At 42.5% G+C, this 24018-nt stretch overlaps 2 protein-coding genes across 12 annotated transcripts in view; one reads left to right on the top strand and one right to left on the bottom strand.

Annotated features, from left to right (window-relative positions):
• UBP1 (upstream binding protein 1) overlaps nt 1–9203 on the top strand; it is a 58436-nt gene extending 49233 nt beyond the window's left edge. For all 3 annotated transcript variants that reach the window (XM_036892198.2, XM_036892206.2, XM_057492494.1), the window contains 5 exons: nt 1367–1457; nt 2223–2338; nt 4490–4632; nt 5240–5291; nt 7273–9203. In XM_036892198.2, coding sequence (XP_036748093.1) covers nt 1367–1457; nt 2223–2338; nt 4490–4632; nt 5240–5291; nt 7273–7310 — 440 coding nt within the window. In that variant the 3' untranslated portion in view covers nt 7311–9203. The remainder of the gene's footprint in view (nt 1–1366; nt 1458–2222; nt 2339–4489; nt 4633–5239; nt 5292–7272) is intronic.
• FBXL2 (F-box and leucine rich repeat protein 2) overlaps nt 3733–24018 on the bottom strand; it is a 95343-nt gene continuing 75057 nt past the window's right edge. For 6 of the 9 annotated variants that reach the window (XM_036892243.2, XM_036892218.2, XM_036892233.2 and 3 more), the window contains 2 exons: nt 11853–12065; nt 10304–11241 (listed from right to left, as the gene is read on the bottom strand). In XM_036892243.2, the coding sequence (XP_036748138.2) occupies nt 11134–11241; nt 11853–12065 (321 nt within the window). In that variant the 3' untranslated portion in view covers nt 10304–11133. Of the gene's footprint in view, nt 3970–10303; nt 11242–11852; nt 12066–24018 lie in introns of those variants that run through there. The other 3 variants (XR_005026212.2, XR_005026214.2, XM_057492495.1) reach the window with 3 other exon arrangements.

Raw genomic sequence — 24018 nt, forward strand, 5'->3', positions numbered from 1 at the left:
GTGACCGAGCAGTGCTTCTCCACATGGTGCATAGGAAACCTCTTTGAGGGACAGTGATAGACATGCCAGTAGGGCAGCACTAGCATTTCCCAAGTGCCTCTGGAACCCTCTCATGGAAGGCAGACGAAAGCATAGCGCATACACAGAGTCCCGATGCTTGGACTGAGGGTGGGCCCAGGGTACACGTGTTGTATGGTTAGGTGGATATGTGTGCCTATCTAGAGAGTTCAAAGCTCTTTCCACGGTGGGCAGGGATTGCATGGCTCGGCTTCTGCATCTCCCTGCCTTGTGAGCTGCCCACCAGCAGAATGGTGAGGAGGAAAGGGGGGCTTCTTGCTGAGACTCTGGGCGATCACAGTCCTCTGGGATGTGCACACATATGTAACTCCGGTTACAGCTATGCAGGCTGTGGGCGCCAGCAGAGATGACAGAGGGCCTGCTTTGCCACCTGACGCCCTTGGGGCTCATGCCTCATGGAGATGTGCTTTTCTGGTCTCTTTTACAAACCAGAGAGTTATTGGGCTCTCAGAGCCAAGCCCTCAAAAACAGATTACCCTGTAAAATATGTGAGCGGGTATTTATTATACAGAAGTCATTCTTAACCCCAAGGGCCTCTTAATTCTCCCAGTAAACTACGTCTTGAGTGTCAGTAAAAGGGGAAAAGATGATGGACACGTTCAAACAAGAAGTGGAGAGAAGACTGATGAGCTCCATGTAGCTGTCCCTCAGGTCAGACACGACCAGCCTTTTTTGGTCAGACTTGCTCTCTGCTCCCCGCCTGTCTGTTGTAAACCGTGTCATTCACAAGTGCTGAGTTCCTGCGGGGCAGTCTGCGGGTATAAGCAGCTCTGCAGTGCCGTCATGCTTAAACCAGCCACAGCGGCAGAGCTGCGATGTTACAGTGTGTGACTTTACGTTGCGTGTTATGTAGAGACCCAGTCCCAGCTCTGCTACCACCTCCTGTGGCTTGGGGCAAATCCCCAAAACCGTGGACTCCATTTCTTTTTTTTGTAAAATGAAGACTGGTCTGGGTGATCTTGAGGTGAGTTAACTGGGGTCAGAATCTCGTTTATCTGCACAGCCACCACTCAGCCAAAATAAGGTAGGTGGTGCCCTGCTCATTGATCTGGCCGACCAGCTTCTGGACCTCCCTAAGCTCCTCCTGCATATAAGACATGGCAGAGCCAGTGCTCCTTGGCTCTGAGTGGTGTGCGTGTGTGTGTGTGTGTGTTCATATAAACACGTGCAGAGGCGACCTTCTGTGATTCTGAAGGACATTTAGCTGTGTGAAGACAGATGCCATGAGGCAGTCTTGCCAGTTCTTTTTCCATTTCTTTGAGAAGAATCTCTTTCTGCTGTTCCCCAGGTGCCGACTTACTAAAACTGACAAAGGAGGACTTAGTACAAATTTGTGGTGCAGCCGATGGAATTCGGCTCTATAATTCACTGAAGTCCAGGTAAAATGCTGTGATTAAAAGGAACTGTTCATCTTGAAGTAAGAATGTCTCTTTCTTCGTGTGGGAACTTGGGCAGTGTCCCCACGCCTGGCTGGCGTGTGCTAGTGTGCACTGCCGCACATCGGCAGCACCCGCGCTCACAAGGAGGCCGTTTTGTGTGCACCCTCAGGGCAGGCCCACATATGATGCAGGCCCTGAGGGCAGAGATAGACTGTAAGACTGGTAGAGTGCACATGGGCAGTACTGGTTTCTTGAAGACGACTGGGTTGGTTGCCAAGAAAACAAACTTCTCATTTAGGTGAGCTATCCAGAATCTATTTCAAGGTTGTATGACTATTACTACTAAACAGTTATTAAAATGTAAACTTATAAATGTGAATTAAAATGATAGAACCATAAACTGTGCTGGCTTTTAAGGTCCATTTACTCTTACTATCACTGCTATTTCTAGACTTGTGGTGTGAGAATTCCATTAAAACTGAATCTTACTGATTTCAAATTGCTGACTTAATCTTGAAACTTAAATTTACCAGCATCTGACAGAGCATCTCAGTGGTTTAGAGTCTGGATCATCAGATTAGACCATCTGTGATAGTTGGTGTGAGGTGTGTGTTTTTATATTTCTATTAGTCAATTATTTTGTATAATGAAGTAATATTGTAAAGTCCTCATAAGGAAATAGAGCTTAGATTCCTGTAGTTGTCATTTGTACGTGGTGAGGCAGCTTTGTCTCCTAGGCTCATGAGTGGCATCTTGTGCTTGCAGGTCGGTCAGGCCCCGTTTAACCATCTATGTCTGCCGGGAGCAGCCAAGCAGTGCGCCCCTGCAAGGGCAGCAGGCTGCAGGCAGCGGAGGCGAGGATGGTGGCACGACACCCTACGGTGGGCATCGGGGCACCTCGGGCAGGATTGGGAAGGACCCTGGTGTCAGGGCTGCCGAGGTTGCTGCAGGAGTCCAGCAGCAGTGGGAGGCGGCAGCTTGAGGGCCACGTCTTTGGGGAAAGAGGAAATTAGCACGCTTTTCAGTACTTTCAGCCACACTGTGGGTCTCTTTTGTGCAAAGCCCTTTACACCAGAAATAGCTAATAAGTGAAGAACTAGCTTGAGTGCTTTGGGGTTTTGCTGGCTTCTCCAAAATATCTCAGATTTGCTGAAATGATGACAGTAACATTGGCAGCTTGGCAAGAAAGCAGGAGGGTTTTTTCCGTTTTACTAATTGGGGGAAAAACTTAAAACTATCACGTGTGCAGAAATTCATCTACATAACAATACCAAGCGTATGGACTTGTCTCAGATGAGGTCTGGCCAGCCCTTATGACTCCATGTGGTGAGCCTTGTGCTGGGTCTTTGTGAATGTACCCTATGTCATTACCCAGCTGAGTACTGTGGGGCCTTTTATCCTGTGGGTTTCCCTTAATTGTGTAAGAGAGTGCTGGATTAGGGCAGAGGTAAAAATCTTGGCCCCTCTCCCCTCCTCTAACTATGGTCCTTGAAAAAAAAAACACATTTTTTAAGGCATGCTTTCTCATTTATAAGGTGGGTATGTGTAATATCTCCCTTCTTCCTATATTCTGAAACAAAATGAGGGCAACATTCTCAGAACTTCCCAGAGAAAAATGTGTTACAGAATTCAATGTGGCAGTTTTTTGCTCTAAAAATGGGTAGAGCTCTGAGAAATTTACTCAGTGATGTGAATTTCTCTGAAAAATCCCAAGGAGAGCAGTGGTGAACTTTTCCATTGGGTGTCATTTGGACTTCAAAGAGTTTTGAGAGTAAAGATAACAAAGTCTTAAAGGACAACAACTCTCAAAGAGCTTTCCCTGTATCGTTGAGATCGCCTATATCATTTACATGTGGTTAGGATCATGGTGTTTTGGAAGGTGTATCCTCTAACATGAGGTTTTGTGGAGGGGTGTGGAGAGATCCTGGTGACCTTACACCGACATCAAGTGTCAGCAGACCTTCTCTGCAAAAGGCCGGGTAGTGAGTGCCTCGACTTTGCTGACCACGGGGTCTCTTACCCTCAGGCCTGCCACTATAGTGCCCACCACAGAGTATGGAATCAGTGGGTGTGGCCATGTTCTGATAAAATTTCCTTTTAAAAGAACGAGTGGAGGGCAGGGTTTGCACAGGCTGTGGTTTGGTGACCCCTGCTCTGGATCATCTCTGTTGTATTACCTTAATTGTAGTTCAAAATTCTAAGCTTTTCATAATATATAATTAGCAAAGGTTTCCATACCCATATACACACATACAAAAAAAAAACCTTGTTTGGAGAAGCAAAGTTCTAGCACAGATACTCCTGATCAGTGTTTGAATCAGTAACTGAGCAAGACCTACAAGAGCCAGACTCCACGTGCATGGCGCTGTGCAGATGACGTGTGCTGCTGAGTGATACAGTCCCGAAAGGCAGCACTCCGGCGAGCTGTGGCTGGGGCTCTCTGAGAGGCAGCAGCAGGTTTCACGGCCCATCCTTAGCTTTTCACGTGGTGTCTCTTACACTGTTCTTAACTCTTTGGGAGAGGAAAAGGGGGGAGAGGTAGCTTTTATTGCTTAGGATAAATTTCTTACGGTAGGATTGATTAATCAAAAACTATGACCTTTCTATATATCACTAGAAACATTTCTGAAAACAGCTTTCCTCAGGTGTAATTTATATACCATCAAATCCTACATTAAGCATACAGTTCAGTATTTTAGTAAACTTAGAGTTTAGCAGCCATTACTACAATCTAGTTTTAGTTCCATTACTCCAAAAAGATCCCCTGTGCCTATTTGCAGTCAGTTCCTGTATTTAAGAAAAATCAAAACCACAAATCCTTTTGTTCAGAGGTTGCTGTTCATGTTTATTGAATTATGTATGTGAGCAAATATAGCATATTATTAGATGGGTAGTAAGGGGGAATGAAGTTCCCATTTTTAATTTTTATGAATATATTTTTAACACTTTGAAAAATGTGCTCTTCCTGTGGATTGGGTGGAAAAAGGATCAAAGATTACTGCTAAAATGCTGTTCTTTTTTTTTAATTTCAGTTTATCATGCAATCTACTTGGAAGAAATGGTTGCTTCAGAAGTTGCTCGAAAACTTGCGTTGGTGTTTAATATTCCTTTCCACCAAATTAACCAGGTTTACAGACAGGGTCCTACTGGCATTCACATTATTGTTAGCGATCAGGTAACTTGAACTGCCAAGTCCATTTGTGTTCCCTTTCACAATGGTGTTTATTTTTAACTATCATTGAAGAGCTATAGAAAAGTCTGTGGCCTCTTGCAAGTACTCATGAGAATAATTTTCAAAGAGTTGGGGATCAAAATTTGTAAGAATTTATAACCTGGAGTTTCTGGTATCCTAGGGATACAAGGAATATAAATCACAAGGATTCCCACCCCCGCCCCAGCCCCCATCCGCACCCCTCACTTGGGACTTCTGGGTTCCTGGGGCTTTGGCCTTTCTCAAGTAGAGAGGCATTTGGATGTGTTTTCCTCTTGTCTATTATTTCATGACTAATTAAAAAAAAAGCTGGGATTAGACGTATCATTCTGCCCCACCCCTTACCCACCCATGTTCGTTGACAAGCCAGCAGTAACAGGAGAGCACTGAATGCAGTGACCCCCCAGCCGGGCAGGCTCCTGGGGGCACCATGGGCAGGAGCAGTTAGCAGGAGGCCCTGCTGGGTGCAGTGTATAAACTGATATTCTCCTTTAACCACTAATTTCAGTCTTTCTGATCATTTATGAAAGGATGGTTGGATCTTAATTCTGTATCTGCTTTATCCTTCTAGATGGTTCAGAACTTCCAAGATGAGAGTTGTTTTCTATTTTCCACAGTGAAAGGTACTTCGTGTGCGTGCCTGTGTCATGAAATGCTGGAATCATGAAAAATGCATGCCTTTGATCTTGTGTTTACTTTTGAACATGCTGGCTTTACTAAAGAGTTTGAAAAATGAGAGTATTTTTAGTGGTTATAGTAGAAATTAACTAGCAAATAGGAGAGGGGTCAGTCCTTCCAGATGACTGGGGGGAAAAAATCAATTCATTCACCCATTGTTTTACTGAGCACCTTATGTCAGACCCCATGTTTTTGGTGCAAAAAAGGCCTTGAAGAAAGCAGACGCCATGGAAGGCCTGCTGTAGTGGGGTGAAGAGTTGGCCGTCAGATGCATGTCATTACAAACAAGTGCTGTGAAGGAATGGGAATTTGTGGGGTGCTTAAGGATCAGGGGGTCTGGGTAGGGGGACATGAAACTGTTAGGGGGTGTCATGAATACTGAAACTGAAGACAGGGAACTGACCAGAGGAGCAGCATCTGGGTGGCATGGGGCTGGGTGTGAAGGAAGGAGCTTGGCTTTGGAGGCCTGAGAGGCCATGTGGCTGCCATGCACAGGGTCAAGGGTGAGCAGAGAAGATGGAGTCAGAGCTGGTGGCAAGGGTCTAGGGTGCAAGACCTGGTGGTGATGGTAGTTTAGACTTTACTCGAAATGCACTGGGAAGTCAGTGACATTTAAACTAGGAGTAATGTGATTAGGTTTTTTTCCCTCTCTTGCAACTCTGTGGAGACAGAATAGGTGGGAAAACTGGAGGCAGAGGTTGTCTAGGTGGGAGGTGGTGATATCTTACACATTTATAGACAGAGCCCTGTTGGGCTCCTCATTTCATGGAGGAGTGGTTGTGACCCTTGTAAAGAGCAGCTGGGCAGATGATGGTCCAGGTAGAGAGGAAGGTAGGAACTGTCTTGTCCAGTCAGGAGTTCCAGTTCCTAAGTGTAGACATGTCACGTCAGTTAATGACACCCAGGTGGGACAGGCCTGCGCTTAATGAGGCAAATATGGAAGCTTTCAGCTTGACAGTGGTGACACAAATCATTGAGGTCATTTAGGGAGAGAATGTGGAAGGACAGCCTGGATGGAGCTCAAGTTAGTGCCCATTAAGGGGGTTGGATAAAGGAGAGATTTTTAAATGTACAACTCTTACGAGACTTAAAAAAATCCAGTGGGTTAACATCTAAATCCAGCCTTAAAAGCTGCACCTCAGGGAGCAAGATGTCATGTGCTACCTGTAAGTCACTCTTGAAGGGAGTGGTCCAGAACAGTTCTGAAGTTTTTATTTCAGTTTGTACCTGACTTAGTGTATATGCCATCCAGTGCCTGCAAGAACAAGTTGTAGCTGAACTGGTTCACTTTTATTCAACATCTGTAGCTTAGTGCTCTTCTGCTTAATTTTTAGCTCCCAAAGCAATATAATTTCAACTCTGCAAAACTCAGTGCCTAAGGAGACTGACACTAGTCCCATGGCCGTGTTCTGTGAGGGCGGTGGCCCTTTGTAATGTCAGACAGCCAGGGGACAGCCCACTCAGCCCAGCGCACTGTCCTCCTGAAAGGAGCCCTCTGCTTTTGATGGCGCCTGTGCTGCTCACTGTTCCCTGACAAGCGCTGGCCCACCAGGCAGACGTGGTGATGAATTTTTTAAATGTTTCAGATCTACCTTTGAGAGGTTCAGATATTAGCCCCCTACATGGTCGTTGTCTTGGTTTACTGTGTGTCACTGGCCTGGCCCTGGCCAGTGTCTGCTGCTGGCGGGCAGTGTGGGCCACACAGTGCAAAGCAGAGCGTCCTGCAGGAATGTGTACACAAGATTGCCTTAGGGAAGAGGAGCTGGATCATTATCAAGTTAATCAGCTTTCTTGCTGTAGAATTACTTAAAGGAACCGCTGAACTGGGGAGTGAGGGTGTAGATTACGAGGAGTGTTCCATCTAATAGTGTTGTTCTTCCTAACCAGGCTACAAAAAAATGTAACTTCTCTTCCCTTTTTCTGCAGCTGAAAATGGTGATGGTATCCACATAATTTTGAAGTGATGTCTTACGTAGTCTGAACTATATTCAGTACCAAATAAAGTCACGCTTAAAAGTGTGTGAAGACTGAATCCAAGAAGTCTTGGGATCGTATTTTACCGTATGAAATGTTTCATATTGAAAACACAAGATGACCTTTCTAATGAGCTGTATGAGGGGCGAATCTCCTCACTGTCACTGCCATAGCCCAGCGTCCCCCAGAGAGCAAGCTCTTCGGGACAGCATGCGTGCAGCTTGGTGGCCACCATGCAGGCAGGGCTGCCTGCTCCTCTGGCAGAGGCCAGGAGATGCAGTTCCTGGAAGCAGTCTTTGCTGTCTTTTACACTGTATGCAGTTTGGAAGTGAATGTGAAAATGCACTGTGGGCATTTACCTTTCTCTGCCAGTTTGGTTTATATTGCCTGAACCCTTACGCTGACCTGGGACGGGCGGGTGGGCAGCGCCGTTGTGGAGCCAACATGGAATCTGTCTGCATAGAGACACCGTGTACGGTGATCGTGGTCAGGTAAGAGGTTGGCAGCTTCTTGGAGGAAATCATGTCTAGAGTGTGTGTCTGATGTGATCATGCTAGGTCATTGATCCACACTGGGAAGATGGGCTTGAAGCAAACTGCATGGTCAGGAGTACCTTGGTGAGAGGGTCAGTATAGATCCTAATAGGTACAAAGACCTCTGTGTTTTGCTTTGCCTCAGATTTATTGAAAACCTTTGTGCTTCTGCTTCCAGTTTTAACATTTTGTTTCTGTTTTCATTTTGGGATCCCCATTGCTTTTTAAACTCATGTGGTTCTCTGTCTCTCTCCCCAACTTCTCACCTCAGCCTGCACCGTCCTGTTTTTAGAGCCCTACCCAGACAGAAATAAGTGACTTACTCAGCAGGGGAAAAAAGTGTGACAGTTTCTGACTTGGTGTTAAGGGGTCTTTGTTATCAGTAAGTTGTAATTGCTTATGGTACACTAGATATCATAAACCAAACACTAAATTGTATCATCAAAGCTCCTTATATTTCTCAAATGTTTAGCTTCAGTACAATCATGGGTAAACATTCTGGTGACTAGAGGTTTTTTAATACTCCAAATAATAGCTTCTTTTTCTATAAAAAGAGTGCCTCTTTCACAAAACCAAATGCTTCTCTGCCAGAATGCTTTTCAAAGGAAGCCCACTGTTCTCAGTTTTTCCTGCAATCTTCCTTTTTTCCCTTCACCCACAGCCTTGCATCAGCAAGCAGTTTTGAGGCCTGTGGTATAGCAGACCCCAATTCTTAAAAAATTTTAAACTTGGAGTCTATTTTAATTATAGCATCACTATCCATTTACCCAGGTGTCTTGGTTTTGAATGTATTTGATCTTATCTTTGTTCAGCAGAAATAGGAATGAGTAATTATGAGTTTGAAATCTCAGAAGATGAACTACTTCAGTAGCTTTGATATTTTATGTTTCGTAAAGGGGGTTCTTTGATATGAAGCACTGACTCTAAGTATTTCCACCTTAGTTTTGAAGATATCTAACTCCTCTCTGCCCTAAAGCAGGAGAGCTTTCCTGTCATGTCCTCCTTTGCTTTTGTATGACCACATGTTTTCTGTACCAATCACTTGAAAGAAGTGAGCTTATCTCTTGGAGTTTGTGCTTGTCTATTTAGCATTCCTTTTTGAGTCTCAAGATTTATGGAATGATAAATGTCATTTAATGCTGTGTGCTATTTTGAACTCCTCATCACAGTTTAGAAGTGGGATAAAAATAAAAGCTCATCAAACTTGAAATTAAACCAAGAGGCATTGAACATTAGTCTGTCCCAGTGAAACAGGTAAAATTACAGCACCAGCAGATTTGCTACTTTGTTTTTTTAATAGTAGGATGTATACATTTCAGTGTAATAAATGTTTTCTGATTGTTTTGCAAACGTGTGTCTCATTTAAAATCCCAGTTCCTGCCAGTGTCCGCTCTATCCATGGAAATGAGGGACTCTGTGTGCTGAGTACATGCCAGTCCAAACGTCCTAAGAGATGAGGCCCATGTTTTGTTTCCTTAAAGCTGATGCAACTGAGGACATGTTACCCAGTCACTGTTCTACACTTAAGAGAGGAAGCAAGCCTGACTTTATCAGAGGTTTTCCTGTCTGTAAATGAGGTCACAGGCGCTGGGGGCAACAAGGCTTGTAGCTGTGATAATAGCTTGTTTCTGGGGCATTAAAGAGAATGTATAGAAGGCCTGGTCATATGCATTTTTAAATAGAAACTAATTTCATCACTGAAACAAATCTGTTAAATGCTTTAATTTAAATATAGCTTCCTGCAGTCAGTCATTTTTTCCTTTACACAGTGGTGTAAATGTATTTAAATAACTGCTATAGTGCACACAATTTTTAGACCACGGAATACTGGAATATATCATAAGGCAATGAAGTCATCAGGACTTAGTGTTCATTCTGATAATCCTGTTAAAAGATTTATGGGATTTATATGTATCTGTATTCATTTCCTAGAATGCAGTTGAGGCACTGTATCCTAACTGCTTCTAAAACTGTCCATCTCTAATAGAAATAGTGCTGGGCTTGGGAAAACACCTTGTTCTTACTGCTTAGGCGTCTCATGGGCTTTGGACTGTTTGGAGAGTGGTTGCTAGGAAGGGTCACCTGCTGTTAGCACAGTCAAAGTGGTGATGGATTCCTAATCTTCACAAAGGTCACAAATCTGGATGGCACAGAGCAGAAACTAACTATATCATCTTACTAGATGTAAGATAACATTAGGAATGTCTGAATTGGGAAATGGTTTTGCTCAAGATTTGTCTGCCATAAGATTATAGCAATAAAACCCTTTGACTTAATTAAGCATTGCAATGGTTTATTCATTTTTATGAGTCTAAAAGGTGCCAACACTTAACTGATCTGAGTTTTAAATAACTGATCTGAGTGTGTTAATTTTTTAAGAGTTCTGGTGTAACTTGATTTCTAAGATTTTAAAATAAATGTGGAAAAAAATCACACCCATTCTACATGCATCCATTCATTATTTTTAATTGATTATATTGTAGATAACTTAAACCTTAATGAATTCTTTTTAAGGTCCCCTAAAATTTTGTGAACAATGACATGATTAGCATTTCTCCTGTAATGAAAATGCATTATGTGCTATAGCATATGCCAGAACTTACAACGTCCAGTCAGGCAACACAAACTCTGAGTGGCTTTTGTGTAGTTTGTTTTTGGTCCTCAAAAGTGTTCAGGACAGGGTAACAAAAAGGTGAAGACCCTGCTCCACCCAGTCTGGAGTCCTTATTTCTTTGGTGTCTCATGGAAACCTATTAACTTCTTGCCACATAAATCTCTACATATAAAACTACCAGGCATTGAGTTGCTATTTATCTTAAAGTGGAAAAGTCCTGCTAATCAAAATGGAATTATGAATTAAAGTAGTCCACTGGATCAAGTATCAGGTAGAAAATCAACATTTTTTCCTGCTCAGTTTGTGCTAACACTGATCACTGGTGGTCTGTTTGAGGAATGCTGACAAGGCCAGGAGCAGGACATTAGTGCCTAGGAAGGTGCCCACCTCTCAGACCCAGGTTTCTTGCATGGTCCTGGCTGCACTGAGGCTGTTTTCACCATGTGTTAATGGACACAAGGTTTTGATTTGATTGCATCGCAGCAGAGTAAAGGTGAAAGCTATCACCAGAGTTACTCAATCCCTACAGAAGTCTTTACCTGTAAATGCCTTTCCCAATGGAGAATCAATAGACTGGGGTGATGGAGGAGGAGATCGGGAAGACTTGGTCAGGTCTTCTCTGGAGGAAGGGACACCTTGTGAAGCCTCGGGCCCAGGCAGCTGCTGTCAGAGAATGACACAGCACCTGCACAGCCGCTGTCCACTCCCTCCCACTGCCGTTGGTGGCGTGACAGGAGCAAAGTAGGCATGGACCTTGACATGAGGGAGCTGAGCCTGGAAGGAAGCAGAAAGAAGAAAATAGTGGAGACATCTCTACACTGGTGTTTTTAGGATTAAAGGCATAATCCTAGAAAAGCCCAAAGTTCTGCATGTAGAATTGACTCCACTTTACCGTCAGGTAGATGGTTCACGTAGAATTTCTGTGCAGGCTACAGCTACATACACATCCCTTAAAGTAGCACCTTCTAAAGATAAAGGGAACATAGTGTTTCTGCCCAAGGTAGTCACTGGCCCCATGTAAACTGAAGTTCTCGACAGCTGCAGCATCCAGGGCTGCTTTGGGGTATAAATGTGACATTGTCTAAAAGTAAAGTATAATGAAGGACAGTCTGGGTGAACTACACGGAGGGAAAGCCACTTCCCCTGGAAGGATGCTGGTCAGACTGCATGGAACCACCAGCCCAGACCCATCTGAGGATTGAATCTTCCAGAGTGGGTCAAATAAGGAAATTTTTAACAAGTCTAAGGAGACCTGTGGAACAGGTCAGGTCCATTTGTGTAATTACTGGCTCAGGACAGAATGAAGAAAATGGAGGTTGATTCTTATACTTCATGGTTTGCTTAGAAATGCAGCCAGGTGCCATGGATTCAGGCACCACACTCACCCGCATCCGCTTGATGCCTGCCCGGGTGACCTGCTGGCAGTCATATAGTTCAAGGCGCTCCAGGCCACGGCAGTTTTCCAGGTGCTCCAGGGCCACGTCAGTGATGAGGAGGCAGTTGTCAAGTTCTAGTACCCGTAGCCTCTCGTGGCCACAGGTGCTGTTGCTCAGGTGCAGGATCCCATCATCTGTGATGAGCTCACAGTGGGATAGACTCTAGAAGAAGGAGAAAAGCACAGTTTGCAGACCTCTCCTTCTACTGCTCAAGGCCTCGGAAAAATGGAAGCTGGTCTGTGCAGTGTTCCAGAGCGACAGCTGATCCACAGGATCAAACACAAAGCCTTGGGGCCCTCAGCCATGGGTTTGCTACAGCAGAGTAGTGGCTCCTCTTACATTTCTGTTTAAAAATAGAAATAAAAATTGCAGGAAAGGTCTGGGTCAAGATGATGACATAGTTGCCTGAACAAACCTATGACCGGCCAAATCTATAGCTACATACAGAACAACTCCCTCAAGAAAACCTAAAAACTGGCTGAGTGACTCCTACACACAGGCAAATGAGGGAAGGCCCACACTGAAGCAAAGAGGAGAGACTGGGACACAATCTCGCCGTAAGGCCCACCCCTAGCGCAGTCACCCCCAGCCAGGAAGGAACTCAAAACCTGGAGCTTATCCCTGAGGAGTGAAGCCCCCACATGGGGCACCCCAGTTTTTATGACCTGCAACTGAGAGATGAGCCCTCAAAACATCTGGCTTTGAAAAACGGGCTCACGTCCATGAGACACACAGGACTAATGATAGTAATGTGAAAAATGGCTCTCTTAAAAGGCTTATATGCTTGGGCTCACCTGCTTAGGGCCCAGTGTGCAAGTATGTGATCAAGGGGCAACTGGACTGTGTTGGGAGCAGCTCATTTTGCCTTGGAGAGCCACCTTGCAGGCAGCCGATGTGACACACACCTGGAGGCCTGCTGCAGTGCTCTCTGGGGATGGAGCCCAGCAGGTACCATCTTTGTGCGCTCCCTGTGCCCTGCTACAACTGAAGACACTTTTTTTTTTAAACTCGGGGCTTTCTCTTTCTCTTTTTTTCTTTCCTTGTGAGCACCATCTCTCTGCTCTGCCTGTGCCATGCTTCAGAACACCATTGTCTCCCAGGGGAGAGCTTTCACATGCATCTGGTATCCTGGTTTTTGCAGCTAGCTGCTGTCGGGATACCTCTGGTGCTGGTGGCCAGTGGGTCTTAACACCAGGTTCTCACAGGACTGTAACCAAAAGAGAGAGTTCTTACATGGCTACCACCCTTCAGAACACAGCAAAAGACAAAAGGCCCAGGAGCTCATTATTTCTGTGCAAGAGGCCTATTAGCTTCATAGCAGGAGCATGAGGGGCAAGCTTCCAATGAGACAATCTAAGGGCTGACTAAACCTTTCTAGAAGCCTTGGAGTGCTGTCTTTGCACTGCCCCTCTGCTACTCTGGAGTTGCCAGTATCCCTGCAAGGGAGTGTTTACATGTGTTTAGTGCCCCAGTTTTTGCAGCTGCTGCTCGGAGGCGGCTCCTTGATCACCTGGCTCTGGTGGCTAGGGGGCCTGCATTCCTGGGTCCCATTGGGGAGATAGTTCTTGGCCGGTTACCATCCCCAGGGCACTTAAAGACAGACCGAGATTCTGTCTCTTCTCTCCCCACCTCCCCTTCTGTAAAAGTGGCCTACTCACTGTCCTGGAGTTTTGGCCTGCAGGTAGGCCTCAGGTACACACCGAGAGGCCTACGGATGTGCTCTTGGGATGCAGGCCAGTGTGCACCATCTCTGTGCTCTCCCTCTGCCTTCTACAATTTGCTGGTGTCTCTAGACAGACTCACACTCATGTAGAGCCCTGGTTTTTGTGACTGTCACCCAGAGGACACCTCTAGATCACCTGGCACTATATATTTGCATAATTTAGAAGTTGCTGCCTGAGGTTCTGGCTTCCAGTCAGTCTGAATCTAGGTGCTGATCCTCCCGTTTGGGACACTGACAGATCGTGGTACACCCTCAACTGCTGGGAGCCATTAAAAATAATCTGCTTGGACAATGACAAAGGTTTGAGAGGCAACCAAAAGCTAGGACAGTGTTGAATGACAAGGTTCATTTCCAATACCAGGCCACTCCTTCCAAGACTCACATTGGTGGTGGTTTCATCTACTGTATAGAAACCAACAGAGTCTAGCAAAATGAAGAAACAGGAATATGTTCCAAGTGGTTCAGATAAAACCTCAGGAAAAAAACCTAATGAAACAGAGATAAGCAATTAACCTGATAAAGAGTTCAAAGTAATGGTCATAACAATGCTCACCGTACTTGGGAGAAGCATGGATGAACACAGTACTTCAACAAAGAGAAAACATAGTGAAGTGCCAAATAAAGGTAATGGAGCTAAAGAATAAAATAACAACAGGGTCTCAAGAGCAGACTAGATGAAACTAGACAGGATCAATGAACTCAAAGACAGTGCAGTGGAACTCAGAGCAGCAAAAAGAAAAAAACTGAAAATAGCCTAAAGAACTTAATGGGACACCAAGTAAACTAACACCATTGTAGGGGTTTCAGAAGGGGCAGAAAGCTTATTTGAAGAAATAATGGCTGAAAACCTCTGGAACCTAAGGAAGGAAACAGATTCGGGAAGCCCATAGAGACCTACATTATGACACATAATTAAAATGTCAAAGGTTAGAGGAGAGAATCTTAAAAGCAAGAGAAAAACAAACTTGTTACATACATTATTCTTTATTTCTTCATACAAGGTAACCCCCCAAGCCTCCTACAGTAAGATTATCAGCAGACTGTGGCAAAAGCTTTTCAGGCCAGAAGGGAGTGACATGTAATATTTGAAGTGCTGAAAGAAAAACTTCCACCCAAGAATACCCAGCAAAGTTATCATTCAGCATGGAAGGAGAGAGTTTTCCAGATAGGCTAAAGCAGTTCATTACCATTACACTGGCCTTACAAGAAATGTTAAAGGGACTTCGTTAAGGTGAAAAGATAGGGCACTGATTAGTAACAAGAAAACATTAAAAAATAAATCTCACTGATAGGGGACTTTTAAGACCCCACTACATGAGTGGATAGATGATCCAGAAATTCAGTAAGGACACATTAGACTTGACATGTTACATCAGAGGACTTAACAGATACAGAATATTCCACCCAAAAGTACCAGGAGATGCATTTTTCTTAAGTGCACATGGAACATTCTTCAGGGTAGATGATATGTTGGGATACAAAATAAGTCTTAATAAATTTAAGATTGAAATCATTCTTATCAAGCATCTTTCCCAACTACAGTGGTATGAAACTAGAAATCAGTTATAAGAAGAAAACAAAAATTCACAAATGTGGAGATTAACATGCTGCTGAACTATCAATGGGTCAAAGATGAGATGAGAAGTAAAAAAAATACCTGGAAACAAATAGAAATGGAAGTGTAATAAGCCAAAATTTATGGGGTGTGCCAAAAACAGATCTAAGAGGGAGTTCACAGCAATAAATGTCTACCTCAAGAAACCAGAAAGTCTCAAACTTTATATTTCAAGAAAGGAGAAAAAAGAACAAAGCAAACCCAAAGTTAGTAGAAGGGAAGAAATAAAGATCAGAGGGGAACTGAATGAAATAGAGACGACAGAAAAGATTAGTGAAACCAAAAGCTGGTTTCAAACAAAACTGACAAACCTTTATCTAGACTCCCCAAGAGAAAAGAGGACTCAGTCAGAAATGCAAGAGGAGACATTGCATACAACTGATAACACAGAAATACAAAGGGTCATAAGAGAAAATTATGAACAATTATATGCCAACAAATTGGATAACTTAGAAGAAACTAATAAATTAATAGTAGCATACAACCAACCAAGACTGATAAATGTAAAAACAGAAAATCTGAACTTACTACTAGGAGATGGAATCAGTAATGATAAAACTTTCAACAAACAAAATTCCAGGACAAGATGGTATCACTGGTGAATCCTACCAAATGTTTAAAGAATAATCAACACCAATTCTTTTAAACTCTTCCAAAAAATAGGACATGAAGGAACACTACCGAACCCCATTTTATGAGGCCAGTATTACCCTGATACCAAAACCAGACAAGGATGCCACAAGAAAATTGCAGACCATATTCCTGATGAACATACATGAAAAAATCCTCAACAAAATATTAACAAACTGAATTCAACAATACGTTACAAGGATCATACACCACAGTCAAGTGGGATTTATTCAAGGGATGCAAGGGTATTTCAACATCAGCAAATCAATGTGATACACTATAAAATGAAGGATAGAAACCACATTGCAATAGATGCTGAAAAAGCATGACAAAATTCAACAACCATTTATGACAAAAAATCTCAACAAAGTGTGAAAAAACATATCACAACATAATAAAGGCTATATGTAACAGACCCACAGCCTATTCAACAAACATCATACTCAGTGGGGAAAGCTCAAAGCCTTTCCTCTAAGATGAGAAAAAAGATAAGGATGCTCACTCTTGCCATTTTTATTTAATGTAATATTGGAAGTCCTGGCCAGAGCAATTAGGCAAGAAAAAGGAAGAAAAGGCATCCTAATTAGAAAGGAAGAGGTAAAACTGTCATTATCTACAGATGACATAATATTATAGAGAACTTTAAAGACTCTGCCAAAAAAAAACACCCCAAAACCCTGTTAGAACTAATTCAGTGAAGTTGCAGGGTACAAAATCAACATACAAAAATCTGTGGCATTTTATATACTAATAATAAACTATCAAAGACATTAACAATCGTATTTACAACTGAACCAAAAAGGATAAAATATCTAGGAATAAATTTAACCTAGGAGGTGGAAAACCTGCACACTGAAAACTAGAAGATACTGATGAAATAAAGATGACACAAGCACAAATGGAAATACATTCCATGCATGGACTGGAAGAAATAATATTGTTAAAATAGCCATACTACCCAAAGCAATCTACAGATTCAATGCAATCCCTATCAAAATAATAATGTTCATAGAAATAGAAAAAACAATCCTAAAATTTGTATGGGACCACAAAAGACTCCAAGTATCCAAAGCGATCTTGAGAACAAAGCTGGAGGTATCATGCTCCCTGGTTTCAAATTATAATGCTATGGTCATCAAAGAGTATGGGACCGGTATAAAAACAGACACACAGATCAATGGAAGAGAACACAAAGCCCAGAAATAAACTCATGCATATATGGTTAATTAATTTACGACAAATGAGCCAAAAGTATCCATTGAGGAAATGACATTCTCTTCAATAAGTGGTGTACACATGCAAAAGAATGAAACTGGACCCCTTTTTTTTTACACTATATACAAAAAAATTTTACACTATATACAAAAATTAACTCACAATGAATTACAGACCTGAACATAAGATCCAAAACCGTAAAACTAGAGGAAACATAGGCATTGTTCCTTGACATTAGTCTTGGTTGTGACTTTTCGTTACTGACACCAAAAGTAAAATGACCAAGTGGAACTACACCAAATTATAAACACGGCAAAGGATGCCATCGGCAACATGAAATGTCAGCCTACTGAATGGGAGAAAATATTTGTGGATCATATATCTGGTAAGGGGCAAATATCCAAAATACATAAGGAACTCATAGAACTCAACAGCAAAAAAAGTCTGATTTAGAGGAGCACAGGTTCTGAATAGTCCTTTTTCCAGACATACAGATGGTAACAAGTACATGAGAAGATGCTCATCACTAACCATCAGGGAAATACAACTCAAAACCACAAGGTTACCACACCTGTCAAAAATGGCTATTACCAAAACGACAAGAAATAACAAGTACTGGTGAGGATGTGGAGAAAGGTAACTCTTGTGTACTACTGGTGGGAATGTAAATTGGTGCAGCCACTATAGAAAACTGTGGAGATTCTTCAAAATATTAAAAATGGAATTACCATGTGACCCAGCAATTTCACTTCTGGGTATTTAACAACAACAACAAAGAAAACACTAATTTGTAAAGATATAAGCACCCCCATGTTCATTGCAGCATTATTTACAATAGCCACAATATGGAAGCAATCTAAGTGTCCCTGACAGATGAATGGGTGAAGAAAATGTGACACACACATGCACAGAGTGGAAAATTATTCCACCATAAAAGAAAATGAAATTTTGCCATTCGTGTCATGGACTGACCTTGAGGGCATTATGCTAAGTAAATAAGTCAGATACAGGAAGACAAATACTATATGACCTCATTTATATGTGGAGTCTAAAAACAAAAAAATCATCTTCATAGATACAGAGTATTGGTGGTCGCCAGAGGCAGGAGGTGGGAGAAAAGGGTGAAAGGGGTCAAAAGGTACAACTTCCCAGTTATGAAGTAAGTATGTCATGTACCATATGGTGACTATAGGAAATACTACTGCATATTTGAATGTTGCTAAGAATAAATCTTAAAAGTTCTCATCACAGGAAGAAAATTTTTATAATGATGTTAGCTACTTATTCATGATCACTTTGCAGTATACAATATGTTGTACACCTGAAACTAATGTATCAATTGTATCTTGATTTAAAAAAAAACAGAGCCTAGTGGCACCCAGGACTCTCTCTCAGTAATTCTGAAACATTCAACCTTTAGTGCCCATCAAGGCAGGGTTAATGTTCTTATCAGAAACCTGAGTGGGAGGTCAGCCTGCATTCAAATTGACCACTTTTCTTGGAAATCTAGGTGGTTTGGCTAGCAGGTTTCCCCATGTCTTGGGGGCCATGAAAAGAATCCAGTTCAATGAGCAGAGGAATGATTAATAGTTCCTCCTGCCCTCAGAGATGAGAGAGAAGTAGAACAGCTGGATATTAGAATGCAACATGGCCAGAAACCACATTTGAGATCTGACATCAATCTTGTGATTGAGGAATGGCAGAACAAGCCTCTGCCATTTTTATTAAATTGCTATTAATTTTTCATTTATTATTAAAGACTTTTTTAAAACCAAGAAGAAAGAAAAATACTTCAAGGGAAATTTCACAGTTTACTTCACACAATTGCTATTAATTTTTCATTTATTATTAAAGACTTTTTTAAAACCAAAAAGAAAGAAAAATACTTCAAGGAAAATTTCACAGTTTACTTCACACAATGCAGTTTCATAGCCCAATTCTTCATTTGAGGAAAGGCCAGTGAAATGGATGAGTCTGATGTCCTTGTTCACCTAGAAAACTGTGACTAAGAGGCATCCTGAGCATTTTTGATGGTTATAATTAAACAGATCTTGAATGGTGTGATCTGATATTACTGGCTTCTCCTGGGTGTAAATAGTAAAGGTTGCAGAACATAAATTCAGATTAATAGTCATGATATTTTTATAATTTAAGTTATCCATATCAATTTCAGACCTGAGAGTTTCTCCCAATGCATGTTAAAAAAAATGTAATATTCACCTTACCATAAAAGTTCGGAAGTAAAAAGTACTGTATCAAAGTCCCAATTATTCATTTCTTCCTTCAAATATGTGCATTCCAACTCTGCTAGGACCTGTGTTGTAATGGTGAACACAATATGCTTTTCTGTACTGGTGGAGCTCAGAGTCTCAAAATAAAATAGTGTAACTATTAAGCTGGAGCTGAGGCAGGTGCTCTGAGACTAAATGACAGCGGATCTGGCCTGAGGAGGTGTCCACGGGCCTGACATCTGAAGGGTCAGGAGCCACAAGGCCAGATCACAGAACTGTGTAGGCCACAGAGGAGTCTAGCTTTGATTGTGAGGTCACTGGGAAGAGTCTGAAGGAGAGGGCAATACTACATCCGTTTTTCAAAAAGATCATGTATCACTCCATACCCATCAGGATGACCAAAAGGAAAAAGATGGAAACAAGTTGTGAGGATGCAGAACAACTGGGACTCACACACTTCAGGGGAACTGGGTGCTCCTGACTGAAATGCCTGTGTGTGTTAACCAAGAGACGTAGCAATGTTGGTTTAATAGCTCCAAACTGTAAACCACTCAAACATTCACTAGTAGAAAGGATAAATTACAGTGTACCCATTATATATGGCAATGCAAATGGGCAATGTATTAATGTGTGGCAACAACAGGAATTTCACAAATGTACTAGTACGGAAGCCAGACAAAGATTACATACGACGATTCCATTTACCTAATTCACATAATACCTGAGAAAATCGCAAAACTAATCTGTTATTGGAAGTTACCGCCCTGGGGGTGGGAGATGGTTGGTGACTGGAAGGGAGGAGGACTTTCTGGGCTCCTGGTAATGTTGATTCTTAATCTGGGTGTGTTCCATTTTATGGAACTGCACTGAAGTATAAACCTATGACGATGCTCTTTTCTGCAGATTTTACTTCAGTATAAAACTAATATTGGGGGCGGAAGATGGCGGCGTGAGTAGAGCAGCGGAAATCTCCTCCCAAAACCACATATATCTATGAAAATATAACAAAGACAACCCTTCCTAGAATAAAGACCAGAGGACACAGGACAATATCCAGACCACATCCGCACCTGAGAGAACCCAGCGCCTCGCGAAGGGGGTAAGATACAAGCCCCGGCCCCGCGGGAGCCGAGCGCCCCTCCCCCCAGCTCCCGGCGGGAGAAGAGCAGGCAGAGCGGGAGGGAGACGGAGCCCAGGGCTGCCGAACACCCAGCCCCAGCCATCCGGGCCAGAGTGCAGGGCGCTCGATACTGGGAAAACAGGGCAGCAAGAACAGTGAGCAGGCACTGGAGGCTGGGCGACAGAGGACATAAGAAAAGCGCGCGACCATTTTATTTTTGCTTTTTTGCTGTTTTGTTTTGGCGAGCGCTTTTTGGAAGTCTTAAAGGGATAGGGATCCCAATACTAGGGAAACAGGGCAGAAAGACTGGTGAGCAGAGGCCTGAGGCTGGCACCGGAGAATAAAGAAAAACGAACAACCACCTTTTTTTTTTTTAATTAAAAACTTTTTTTTTTTTTTTTAATTAAAAAAATTTTTTTTCTTTTTTTTTTTTTGGTGGTCGTTGTTTTGTTTTGGCGGGTGCTTTTTGGAAGTCTTAAAGGGGCAGGGCGGGTCACTTAATCCAGAGGTAGGGAATCCGGGATCTCTGGGCACCCTAACCCCTGGGCTGCAGGGAGCAGGGAGGCCCCTTACGGAGATAAATAGCCTCCCAGCAGCTCCTGCTCCAACGCGACTCCACCACTTTGGAGTAGCTGCCCGAGCCAGGCCACGCCCACAGGAACAGCGGAGAATAACTCCATAGCAACCGGGCAGGAAGCAGAAACCCTGTCTGCGCGCAGCTGCCCAGCACAAGCCACTAGAGGTCGCTGTTCTCCCAGGAGAGGAGGGCCACAAACCAACAAGAAAGGAAGTCCTTCCAGCCGTCACTCGTCCCAGTTCTGCAGACTATTCCTATCACCATGAAAAGGCAAAGCTACAGGCAGACAAAGATCACAGAGACAACACCAGAGAAGGAGACAGACCTAACCAGTCTCCCTGAAAAAGAATTCAAAATAAGAATCATAAACATGCTGACAGAGATGCAGAGAAATACGCAAGAGAGATGGGATGAAGTCCGGAAGGAGATCACAGATGCCAGAAAGGAGATCGCAGAAATGAAACAAACTCTGGAAGGGTTTATAAGCAGAATGGATAGAATGCAAGAGGCCATTGATGGAATTGAAATCAGAGAACAGGAACGCATGGAAGCTGACATAGAGACAAAAGGATCTCCAGGAATGAAACAATATTAAGAGAACTGTGTGACCAATCCAAAAGGAACAATATCCGTATTATAGGGGTCCCAGAAGAAGAAGAGAGAGGAAAAGAGATGGAAAGTATCTTAGAAGAAATAATTGCTGAAAACTTCCCCACACTGGGGGAGGAAGTAATCGAACAGACCACGGAAATACACAGAACCCCCAACAGAAAGGATCCAAGAAGGGCAACACCAAGACACATAATAATTAAAATGGCAAAGATCAAGGACAAGGAAAGAGTGTTAAAGGCAGCTAGAGAGAAAAAGGTCACCTATAAAGGGAAACCCATCAGGCTAACGTCAGATTTCTCAACAGAAACCCTACAGGCCAGAAGAGAATGGCATGATATATTTAATACAATGAAACAGAAGGGCCTTGAACCAAGGATACTGTATCCAGCACGACTATCATTCAAATATGACGGTGGGATTAAACAATTCCCAGACAAACAAAAGCTGAGGGAATTTGCTTTCCACAAACCACCTCTACAGAACATCTTACAGGGACTGCTCTAGATGGGGGCACTCCTAGAAGGAGCACAGCACAAAACACCCAACATATGAAGAATCGAGGAGGAGGAACAAGAAGGGAGAGAAGAAAAGAATCTCCAGACAGTGTATATAACAGCTCAATAAGCGAGCTAAGTTAGGCAGTAAGATACTAAAGAGGCTAACCTTGAACCTTTGGTAACCACGAATTTAAAGCCTGCAATGGCAATAAGTACATATCTTTCAATAGTCACCCTGAATGTTAATGGGTTGAATGCACCAATCAAAAGACACAGAGTAACAGAATGGATAAAAAAGCAAGACCCATCTATATGCTGCTTACAAGAAACTCACCTCAAACCCAAAGACATGTACAGACTAAAAGTCAAGGGATGGAAAAACATATTTCAAGCAAACAACAGTGAGAAGAAAGCAGGGGTTGCAGTACTAATATCAGACAAAATAGACTTCAAAACAAAGAAAGTAACAAGAGATAAAGAAGGACACTACATAATGATAAAGGGCTCAGTCCAACAAGAGGATATAACCATTCTAAATATATATGCACCCAACACAGGAGCACCAGCATATGTGAAACAAATACTAACAGAACTAAAGTGGGATATAGACTGCAATGCATTCATTCTAGGAGACTTCAACACACCACTCACCCCAAAGGATAGATCCACTGGGCAGAAAATAAGTAAGGACACGGAAGCACTGAACAACACAGTAGAGCAGATGGACCTAATAAACATCTATAGAACTCTACATCCAAAAGCAGCGGGATATACATTCTTCTCAAGTGCACATGGAACATTCTCCAGAATAGACCACATACTAGGCCACAAAAAGAGCCTCAGAAAATTCCAAAAGATTGAAATCCTACCAACCAACTTTTCAGACCACAAAGGCATAAAACTAGAAATAAACTGTACAAAGAAAGCAAAGAGGCTCACAAACACATGGAGGCTTAACAACACGCTCCTAAATAATCAATGGATCAATGACCAAATCAAAATGGAGATCCAGCAATATATGGAAACAAATGACAACAACAACACTAAGCCCCAACTTCTGTGGGACACAGCAAAAGCAGTCTTAAGAGGAAAGTATATAGCAATCCAAGCATATTTAAAAAAGGAAGAGCAATCCCAAATGAATGGTCTAATGTCACAATTATCGAAATTGGAAAAAGAAGAACAGATGAGGCCTAAGGTCAGCAGAAGGAGGGACATAATAAAGATCAGAGAAGAAATAAATAAAATTGAGAAGAATAAAACAATAGCAAAAATCAATGAAACCAAGAGCTGGTTCTTCGAGAAAATAAACAAAATAGATAAGCCTCTAGCCAGACTTATTAAGAAGAAAAGAGAGTCAACACAAATCAACAGTATCAGAAACGAGAAAGGAAAAATCACGACGGACCCCACGGAAATGCAAAGAATTATTGGAGAATACAATGAAAACCTATATGCTAACAAGCTGGGAAACCTAGGAGAAATGGACAACTTCCTAGAAAAATATAACCTTCCAAGATTGACCCAGGAAGAAACAGAAAATCTAAACAGACCAATTACCAGCAATGAAATTGAAGAGGTAATCAAAAAACTACCAAAGAACAAAACCCCCGGGCCAGATGGATTTACCTCGGAATTTTATCAGACATACAGGGAAGACATAATACCCATTCTCCTTAAAGTTTTCCAAAAAATAGAGGAGGAGGGGATACTCCCAAACTCATTCTATGAAGCTAACATCACCCTAATACCAAAACCAGGCAAAGACCCCACCAAAAAAGAAAACTACAGACCAATATCCCTGATGAACGTAGATGCAAAAATACTCAACAAAATATTAGCAAACCGAATTCAAAAATACATCAAAAGGATCATACACCATGACCAAGTGGGAT

Source organism: Manis pentadactyla, chromosome 14, assembly GCF_030020395.1.
Source record: "Manis pentadactyla isolate mManPen7 chromosome 14, mManPen7.hap1, whole genome shotgun sequence".
In the NCBI taxonomy this organism is placed as follows: domain Eukaryota; kingdom Metazoa; phylum Chordata; class Mammalia; order Pholidota; family Manidae; genus Manis; species Manis pentadactyla.